Below are 9,900 nucleotides of genomic sequence, written 5' to 3' on the forward strand. Positions count from 1 at the left end.
GTATTAATGATACTGTTTTTTTTTTTTTTTTTTTTTTTTTTGATGAAATTTATTGAATTGCTTATAAAAAAATATAGGTTTAATTAATTTTATTATAAATTTAAGAAATTAATGGCAATTTAAAATATGAACTCAAATGGACGATTGTAACCCCCGCCTCATGGCAGTGTGTAGCCCTAGACAATTCAAAGGCTGAGATTGATTTCTCTAACAAATCCAACGGATTACAATTCTCAACCTCTCCTATTTATTCAAACTCCACGGCCGACCCATTCTTTTTCCTCCGACCTCTTCTTCCTTTTGATTTTTATGGTCTTCGCAATGTGTACCGATTGCCATATTTTCTTCTCCTTTTTATCTTTCGGATTCTACGGTTTTCGTTCATGTTAACCTACGCTTCTGTTTCTTACTGTAAATCTGCTTTGATTCTTATTGTTCGTAATCTTCACGCTGTTTCATACATATTATTCTTAATCTTGAATTCGGGTTTTGGTCTTTGATAATGTGTTCAAATGCGACGGGAAACTTCTGCGAGGAAGTCTCTTACTAAAAGGAAGCAGACTAGTCCTATATCTGCAAAGTTCCGAGTAAACGTCGTACAAAAATTCCTAACGATGTTGATGGATTTCCTTTTTAGGAATGTCCTCCGTTGTGGGTGGTCTCATATTCCGTCGCCTTGTGGAGCAGCGTCGCTGCAGTTACCACCTTGGATTGGCCATGAGACAAACACTTTAATTTCTCTATTGTAAAATTTTTGGTGATGTTTGTGTTATTGATTGTTTTTATGTGACGGGGGATTATAGATCCAATCCTTTACTAGATATGGAGCGAACGCGTTATGTTCGTATATTGCCGGAGTTAACGTCACAAAGAAATTAGTCGATGTCGATGGCTCCTGTTTGGAGTCTCCATCGGCTGTTGTTATCATATTCCATTGCCTTGTGGAGCAGCGTTGCTGCCTTTACTACTTGGGACTGGCCATGAGACCTACATTATTATTTCTAATGTTTGAGTAATATGCTGATGATGATATCGGTTAACAAAATACCATCTTTCGGGACTGAATGGCTTTTCAAGCCTTGCTGTCAAATCCGATGATCTGAGGCTTCTCTTTCTTGTATTTTTGTTCTCTCTTTTGTTTTTCTCTTTTGCAGGTATTCTTGGAAGTGGAAACTGGATAACATCAACATCATCGGTGACTGCTGGCATTCGGACTTCATCGATCTTACCTTATGTGAATGGGAAAGCTGTTGTTTGGGTGTTGGACATGAGGACGTACTCTGTTTCTAAGCCTCGTTGTGTAGCATATGCTTGATCTTCATTCGCAACAGATAATAAAATTTCTATTTCCGAAAGTCTGCAACTTTTTCTACACCTCCATGAAATCTCTTGGATTGATGAACTGTTTGTATAGAATTGGGATAGAATTGCAATATAGGTCGATTAAATATTGTTTACAGATGATTAAATTCAGTTGTTAGTAAACGAATGCTTACTCTTCACCAACAACGAGAAATTCTCTATGTTGAATGAATTATAGTACTACTCTCATACGAGTTGCTCTTCAGGAAAGCTTGACCGTAAGTTGGCAGTGTTTGGGTGTCCACTGTTGGCGCTATGAAACCTGGCGACTGCATATACGTTAAAATGTTAACTCACGATTTCACTCATGGCAACAACTCTCAAAATTAACTCCTACTTCACAATTTCGCACTCCTTTTTACGTTTCACTTGTAGTTTTTTTGTGCCTGGCTGGCCGTCTATCTCTATTCAAGTGCCTGATCTCCTTGTGCATCTCAGAGTAATCATGTTATTTGTTCATATGTGACAAACCAACAAAACTAATAGATCGCGAACTTGCTACAACCGAACCGTAAGCCAAAAATATGGGGACTTCAACGATTCTTCTAATTGACATGTCTACATTCAATTTCAATTTGTATGGTTCAGCACCAACTTCATCTCTCTATCACTTTTTTTCACATAGTTCAGGAGTATATCCTGCATCCTTCAAAATTGGAGTTATTCTGTCAATGGTTCTATAGATCTCCTCAGTTTCTCTGTGAGATTTATCGTTCTTAACAAAAATGTGGAATTCCCTTTGAATTTCAATTTTGCTGCAACCAGGATCTTTACTCATTCCTGATTTCTTCATCATAGCTCTTATCTCTTCAACATTGTCCCACAATCCGGATGTGGCAAAAGCATTTGAGAAAACAACCAACTTTCCTGAGTTTTCAGGGTCCAATTCGAAGTAACTTGCTGCAACATGTTTCATCAAATCTATATCTTCATGAACTTTACAAGCTCCAACCAAAGCACCCCACATAACAGAGTTCTCCTTGCAAGGTGCATCAAGAACAAAGTTATAGGCTTCTCGCAATCTCCCAGCTCTGGCAAGAAGATCAGCCATGGCAGCATAATGTTGCCCTCTTGGTTCAATTTCATAGGTCTTTGTCATCAAAGAAAAGTACCTCCATGCTTCCGACACAAAGCCTCCACGACTACAAGCAGCAAGAACCACAAGGAAAGTAACGTAATTCGGCCGGTAGCCTTCCTTTATCATACTATGAAATGATTCCAAAACTTCAGAAACTCTTCCATGCTGTCCATACCCAGATATCAAAGCAGTCCAAGTAATTACATTCCTATTTATAGATTTGTTAAATGCTTTATGCCCGTCAGATAAGCTACTGCATTTGAAGTACATATCTACAAGTGCACTTGACACAACAACATTATCACCAATTTGACATTTAATCAAAACTCCATGTGCTCTCTTTCCATGTTCCAGTGAAGCTAAGCTAGCACAAGCTCTTAAAACTGATGCAAAAGTATACTGATCTGGCATTAAACCACTTTGTCTCATCTTTAAATAAAACTCCAATCCAACTTCAGCAAGCCCCTTCTGTACATACCCGGCAATTAATGAATTCCATGAAACCAAGCTTTTCTCCAACAAATGTTCATGAAGGATGTATGCAGTTTCTAAGTCACCTGATTTGGCATATAATATCAATAGTTTGGTGTTGAGATATTCATTGGGCACATATCCAACAACAACCATTTGGGCATGGATTCTTTTTCCTTTCATATACTCTTTCCTGAAAATGCATTCTTGTAACAGAAGACAGTAAGTTTTGGATTGAAATTGCAAGGCCATACAGCACAAAAGTGCAACAGCTTCCGCCAATTTCCCAGTCAAACATAGCCCCCTAAGCGTTTCATCCCAGGATGAGTTATCTTTGTGGTGTCGCTTGACCTGAAAGCTGGGAATTTCTAAGAGAGAGTATTTAAGTTTTCAAATTAGAGAGAAATAAAATAAGACTCCTTATACAACAAAGCAGAGTATTACCAAGAAAAATGCAAAACCCTAAATTGAAAGGAAGCATTGCTGGATAAATTCAATGTGAATATCGGTGCGAAGCAGGAAATTATGAAATGTCAAAGAGAAGAACTGTGCGGGGGAGCATTAAAGATTAAATATTGAATTAAGAAACGAAGAAAGAAAAGGGGCACCTGGGACAGGCGGATTCAGATTCGTGGCGGCGGGGGAAATGAACAATGGGGAATTGAGTGGCTACGATGGACTTGGTGAAGAGATGAATCACGGCGGAGAAGGAAGAGCGAGTGAGTGGAGAGGCACACTTGAGCATCTGGTTGAAAGAGGAGGAAGGATTAAGGATTGAGATGGATGGAGAATTGAAGGGGATGCCAAGTTGGGGTTTAAGGGAATTAGGAGAAGGTGTAGCGACCGAGTGATGAAGGTTTTAGGTTTGTATAAAGGAAACTCCAAACGAAAGCCATTCGCGATACCAACCACCTGGGCAGTTCTACATTCTTTCTTTGTTTCTGATTAACAGTTGGTTGATTTTAACTTCGGAACCTCGAAGAACATGGTAAAATATCAATACACTTAAAAAGCAATTTAACATAAAAGACGATTTATCTAACTTTTCGTCCATTTGAAGAAAGGAATGGATGGATAGTTTTCTTTTAAGGAAAGTTTGATAATTCTAAACTATTATGGTTGAATTTACAGTAGTAGTTTGTGTTTGTGGTTATAATTTGATTGGTAAATAAAGTAGAAAAAAAGTAAAAAGTAGTAAAGATAAAATGGTGAAATCTGTATGTTTTAAAATAGCATTTACAGTCTTTAATTGAAAATTTTAAATATTATGAGCAAAGACTAATCTTTGGGAGTTCATTAAATATTTGATCCTTAATCAGTGCATCATTTAGTGTTTGTAAGTTTGACCTTTTAACTTTTCACCACAGAGACTATACTATAAAACTCAATTGGTACATAAAATTAATGACAAAATAGATTGTTATGAATTTAAAAATAACGTATCATAGAAAACACTTGTGAAATAGTTTTATTGTCACTTGGCAAACAAATAAGATACTAAATACGTTTCCTTTTGAGGATCAAGAAAGCATTCGAGTTTTTTTCTTTTTCCCTTCTTTTTTTTTAGAGAAAAACTAATCATATCATTTAACGTAGCTTCTATCCACTTTTGAAGTGGTTTACAATTAATTACTCCCATATTTGTTTCTCAACAAATGTATTAGGGAAAAAATTGTGTAGGGTTCTTTGCTTTTGAGGTTTATGTAGCAATAGAGTTGATTTTTAAAACCATATGAGAGATCAAAATTTAATTCTGATGTGTCAATTTCTCATTCTCCAATCACACGATTCATACGAAACCAAACCCCAACTATAAATGTTCCAAAATGGAAAGAAGAAGAGAATTTTGAATTTTAATTCCTTCAAGAAAAACATAGACTGCTCAATCAAGCATATCAACCTCATCCCTGTTACCCCCAAATTTTCACTCATAATGTCTTCAACTCTCCATGCAAATAAAATTGCGCAACAAATAGTGCAACATATATGATCTTACAAGTTACAATATCATCCTCTTCCTCTGTTCTTTCGCTGGAAGATTGAATTTCTCTCCCACCTGTAAAGGCCAAGCCAGCCGATCTGCCATCCTTTGTTTCTTTCCATTGTTGGGCATTTGTACCCTTTTCTTTCCTTCAGTAAGAAGGATTCAATCCAAGATAAAGTAAAATCCCCATCTGACTCACGTTGCATCAATGGAGACCAACAATTTGATAGGTTGTTAGGAATCCCAAATGACGAAGAGATCTCACATGGATTAGTCATCTCCTTACCAATTGGTTTTGAGATAAAATCCATGTTTATCTAATGCTTACAAACAAAACCCATCACCCTTTTTTATCCTGAAATTTGATCCATCAAGACAGGTACATCCAGTACATACCTAAGTTTGAAAAGAGAAGATTGCACTACCCGCAATGATGGTTTGATGTTGTGAAGATTCATTAGCAGATGGTTTCACAGATGAATTCATCATTCTCGCTAGGCGCTTGACATGCCTTAACGATTTTGATGGTCTACTAAGATCATACTCCAAATTAGAATCCTTAGACTTACAATTGGAAGTTGATTCTAGACCCACCTGTGAAAACATTTGGTGAATCCCAATTGAACGTGCAAGTCGTCGAATATGACTCAAACGTACCCTCCCTTGAAGAATTTCAGCTCTTGGGTCCAATGTTTCGGAACCTATTCATCAAATTCCCAAAGAAAATTAACTCGAGAAAATTATCTCGCCATTTTGTATCTTTCAAAAAACAGATCTTACTGGAAGACGTTATGGAATCTGGATTTAAGGATTCTTGTTCGTGATTGAAACCTACGAGCATAATCCCATTTTGTTGCAGATCAAGTTCTGCAATGGAAGTTTCAGATATTGCCTTAAATGAATTTGTTCCCGAAAAGCTTGGATTCGTAGTTTTCACATTTTGATATTTCAATCTTCGTAGTTGGTAGTTTCTTCTACGTCTTGCGAGATGCCTTTCTCTCTGTTCAATGCTCATTGACGATCTTCTTTCTCTGTCCCTTATACGTCTTCGTTCTCGCTCTTTCTCCCTCCGCAATGCCGATCCTTCCATTGAAATTAATGATTTCCCTATGATCTGCAACAATTAGCGATTTTGATTGATCGGGAAATTTAAAGAACCGGGATTTCCCGATCAACAATTAGCAGAATTAACACAGCTGAAACATGATCTTGATCGGGAAATTTAAAGAACCGGGATTTTGATTGTACCTGATTTTAGGATAATTGGAAGAGGAGGAGGAGAGGCTTTTCTCCCTTACACAAATGGAAAAGGATAGAGCTGTCAGAGACAAATTTACGGCAAGGATCTAACCAATCAGCTCTCTGACACCTAAACATCAGTTAATTTTACCGTACGAACGTTTAATCATTTGTGCAAAATTAGACAAGAGAGAGAGAGAGGTTTCTTAGAATATCCGAACTAAATAAAGTGATTAAGGTAATCAGATACGATTTATCTTTATAACTATAGTGTTTAACACGCGGACAAAATTCTTTCGCCAAAGTTAGAAAATTTACAGCAGGTTTCAACATTTGGGTTCCTTCCTACAAACAGAAAGAGCTTTTAATAACCTCACATTCTATAAATCTATGTGGGTTATCACCGCTCCATGGCTCTTAAAAGTTACTTGTAAAGGAAAGCTCGAGAGCAAAATTTTACATTAACTAATTAAGCAATGGGATTCAGATTTTTAAAGCTTTCATCTCCATGCAGATGCGGTTGCCATTGCCCTGTTCTTCCATCCAAGGTAGATAGCTCCATCAACTTCTTGGAGTCTGTAGTTCTCATTGAAATCCCTCAACATATTTCTAACAGCTCCAGTTACGGATGAGCTCATTGGACATAGAGTGAAACCAGCCATCCTCATTCTCATCCTCCACTTGCCAAGGAGTTCATGACGTTCTACCCTTTCGAATCCTTCACAAGCTACCATGTTCACTATGTCTCGGGCCACACAGTGTTGCTCTGCCCTGATTCTCTGCTTGTCATCTCTTGAACGAGCTACATCTATTGACTCAAACATAGCAGTGTAATAATCTAGCGTCTCTATGAAACGAAGAAGGAATGGAGATGTGTTGGTGTTGGACTCCTGCTCAATAATGGTTACTACTTTGGGTGAGAGACTTTTAACCAGCCTAAGAAGCCGGTCTCGATGATTCTGTGTGCTCACGCTCTCGTCTGGCATGTGGTGTAAGGTGTATGGAAAATTTACAGCCAATGCTTCTCCTGGTTGTATTATGAGATTACTGTGTTCAACGTCACAACCGGACATTGCAGCAGCATGAAATTGGAAAGGAATTCCTTTTGATTGAGCCAGCTGAGCTAAGTTCTGTCCCACGATTTGTAGTCCCCCTCCTCGAGCATGAGCTGATTGCGAATCATCCACACCCGTAATGCGAAGAAGAGCTGGGGGTCCGCCAGGCCGATTGGCAAGATCCTGGATGAGAGATATATACTGACTACCCTGTGCAATCTGAAAATCAATGATGTGGATTATGGGTTCATTGACCATGGCCTCCCAAATTACAGCATTAGCAGATGTGTAACCAAATTTGAAGTATGGGCAGATCTGGAATAGAATAGACATATATGACATTAGTTCAGAGCTTGTTGGCTCTTTGCACTTTAGGGCCTTGTATATTGCACTCCCAGATCGTTCCAACCTCGCTCTAAGCCCTTCCAACAAGTAAGCTCCCACTCTCTGGGCTGGATCACCAAAGACGGAAACCATCTGCCCTAAAACATCCATAAACAGTGTTGCCACGTTTAGATCAGAATCATGAATCGCTTGGGCACAATGGATAAGCGTGTCCTGAAGATTTAGTTTAGGAATCATTTCAACCACTTGATTCCAGTTCCTCCTTGCCACTGAAGCATCTTGATGCGCCCCACCCCTGAAAGAACAGTAGCAGCTATCCACCATATCAGATTCAGGCCCCAGCAAAGAAATTTCTAATTCTTTCAGCTTGTGCTTTATGTCGTTGTCATCATCAGTTACAGAGCATCCACTCAATGGTGATCCACATGTGTTCTCAAAGGAATGGTGTTGGTCCGATGAGCATGATTGAGAACCCTGAGGTGAGAAGGGGCTCCTAGACGACAGAACACTCCCAGCTGAAGGAGAATTAGAGCCACTCAAATCAGCAGTAGCCGGGAATGACTCCAGAGTAAAGAACTGATCCTTATAGGAAGAGAAGTTAACACTGTTTCCCTGGCTGCTTGCGTCAGAAGAGACGTGGTTTCCCAATACGTGAAAACGAGATAAATAGTATGGATCCATCTCATGGATCATAGATGAAGCCTGCCGGTTGTGAGATGCTTGCATTAAGAAATCAGAAATGAGCCCAAAGCAAGAATATATTCACCGCTAGCAGTTGGTATCAGAAGCGTTTCAGTACTTGGGTTCAGTGGAGTCTAGTAAGAACTCCTAGGCAGACATTTTAGGACTCAAAATTCTTAATATGCTCCGCAGTAGTTAAAGCAGTTGCCTTCTTTACTGGTAAAAACTGGAATCGAAGAATCCCCAAAATCTGCAGAGAACAGAACAAAAATCAATACTACAGAATTAAAATTGTTGAACCAAACAATACAAGTCAGCTGGGGTCCAGAATTGAAACCACAAATTAGATCCAACACTATCATATCGAACTTGCATGAACACAAATACAGGGTCAAAAACCCAAATCCTCAGAAGAAACTTTCTACGAATTGAGCCAAAATACAACGTTTCAACATCTTCGGCGTATAATTTAAGATCTAAACTAAAGAAAAATGAAGAAGTTTTCAGTATTCCCTTAAAAAATACGAAATAAAAGGCATCATGCTCACTAAAAATAGATTAAAGATAAAAGATCTCTTCCGTTTCAAACACCACACGGGCAGAACGTATCACGGTTGGATGAATCAGCACATAGTGAGACACCATTTCTTCACATAATACACAACTAATTACAAAAAAAAAAAAAAAAAAAAAACACGAATACTCCATAAAATAGCCACAATTAAATTGAAAGCTAACAAGGGACATAAATCTAAAAAATTAAGCCGGTTGAGCAACTCAAGTACATTAGCAGATGGCACAAAAACTAGTTTTGCGAATTCAGTTTCAGAAACTCAGAAAAGCTAAGTTCCTGGTGAATTAGTACCTACCTGGAAGCCAGCACGTTCAATAAAATTAAAAAACAATCAACGAGTAAGAGAAAGAAGAAGAAGAAGAAGAAGACGAATACATCACGCGTTTTGCAATAAACGCGAGAAATCAACCAAAGCGCGGAGCAGTAAAGTTAGAAATCCGAAGAACAGCTGGTCAAATTTGGAACACAAAGCAAAGAACAATTGGAGAAACCAAAGAAACTCACCGAACACCAAATTAGAAGTCAAACTCACAAACAGTTATCCATAACTATTAAAAAAAAAAAAACAATAAAAGGAAGAGAGTGATGGTGACGGCCAGAATCTCCCGCCGGACCGCCAATTATAAAACAGAGATTCAACGGAAAAATGAAGAAAAGAAAAAGGATCGTATACCTCCGATGGAAGCGGGGCTTAAACACTGAAACGCATGTTGCACAAGTTACGGTAAAGGAATTGTTAAGAACTATCTGGTGATGAAGGCGATGACAAATAAAGAATCCTCGGCGAGTGCCATGGGTATTTATATGGCGGTTCTCAAGGTGGAAATGACAGGTCTGCCCCCAGGATGGTAAAATATTTACGAAAATGCCGAGGCAAGTATTTTTGTTTTTGGACGGTTTAGCCCCCAAGAATTTCATATTTTCTTTGTTGCTTGTGGAGGAATCTATGCCCCTCTTACGGACAAAACTCTTCGCTAACGTAACCTATTACATCTCACAAAAAAAAAAAAAAAAATATATATATATATATATATATATATATATATTATATTTAAATTAAGCCAATAAAAATTCCATAATTATTAAATTATAATTTATTTCCGACTATGAT

General features: G+C 38.1%; 3 protein-coding genes and 1 non-coding gene across 5 annotated transcripts; 1 reads left to right on the top strand and 3 right to left on the bottom strand.

Annotated features, from left to right (window-relative positions):
- The first annotated feature begins 1,017 nt into the window (after window positions 1-1,017).
- On the top strand, window positions 1,018-1,108 carry LOC127150787 (small nucleolar RNA SNORD96 family). The gene has a single exon (XR_007823368.1). It is a non-coding gene; the product is annotated as a small nucleolar RNA SNORD96 family (small nucleolar RNA).
- A 286-nt stretch (window positions 1,109-1,394) lies between these two features.
- On the bottom strand, window positions 1,395-3,887 carry LOC103484664 (pentatricopeptide repeat-containing protein At4g16470). Of its 2 annotated transcripts, none has more exons than XM_008441857.3 (2): window positions 3,520-3,887; window positions 1,395-3,269 (listed from the first exon to the last, which is right to left on the bottom strand). In XM_008441857.3, the coding sequence occupies exons 1-2, from the start codon at window positions 3,654-3,656 to the stop codon at window positions 1,970-1,972; spliced, it is 1,437 nt and encodes a 478-aa protein (XP_008440079.1). In that variant the 5' UTR covers window positions 3,657-3,887; the 3' UTR covers window positions 1,395-1,969. The 2 variants fall into 2 exon arrangements, with proteins under 2 accessions (XP_008440079.1, XP_050944623.1); XM_051088666.1 differs by having other exon boundaries at window positions 1,395-3,262; window positions 3,520-3,669.
- Window positions 3,888-4,738: 851 nt separating this feature from the next.
- LOC103484665 (uncharacterized) lies at window positions 4,739-6,229 on the bottom strand. The gene is made up of 2 exons (XM_008441858.3): window positions 5,676-6,229; window positions 4,739-5,596 (listed from the first exon to the last, which is right to left on the bottom strand). The coding sequence occupies exons 1-2, from the start codon at window positions 5,983-5,985 to the stop codon at window positions 5,292-5,294; spliced, it is 615 nt and encodes a 204-aa protein (XP_008440080.1). The 5' UTR covers window positions 5,986-6,229; the 3' UTR covers window positions 4,739-5,291.
- A 178-nt stretch (window positions 6,230-6,407) lies between these two features.
- LOC103484666 (scarecrow-like protein 13) lies at window positions 6,408-9,553 on the bottom strand. Its single transcript, NM_001328442.1, is given in 2 exon segments — window positions 6,408-8,465; window positions 9,463-9,553. A coding segment is annotated over 1 exon segment (1,626 nt). The 5' UTR covers window positions 8,261-8,465; window positions 9,463-9,553; the 3' UTR covers window positions 6,408-6,634.
- Window positions 9,554-9,900: the final 347 nt, after the last annotated feature.

Source organism: Cucumis melo, chromosome 8 (genome assembly GCF_025177605.1).
Source record: "Cucumis melo cultivar AY chromosome 8, USDA_Cmelo_AY_1.0, whole genome shotgun sequence".
Classification (NCBI taxonomy): Eukaryota; Viridiplantae; Streptophyta; class Magnoliopsida; order Cucurbitales; family Cucurbitaceae; genus Cucumis; species Cucumis melo.

What these genes read in the sequence shown, in the direction of transcription:
- LOC103484664 (XM_008441857.3), bottom strand. Translation starts at nt 3,656, where the DNA reads ATGCTCAAGTGTGCCTCTCCACTCACTCGCTCTTCCTTCTCCGCCGTG. An exon ending in TCTGAATCCGCCTGTCCCAG is followed by an intron (nt 3,270 to 3,519) that starts GTGCCCCTTTTC and finishes AGAAATTCCCAG; the next exon opens with CTTTCAGGTCAAGCGACACC.
- LOC103484665 (XM_008441858.3), bottom strand. Translation starts at nt 5,985, where the DNA reads ATGGAAGGATCGGCATTGCGGAGGGAGAAAGAGCGAGAACGAAGACGT. An exon ending in AGATTCCATAACGTCTTCCA is followed by an intron (nt 5,597 to 5,675) that starts GTAAGATCTGTT and finishes TTTGATGAATAG; the next exon opens with GTTCCGAAACATTGGACCCA.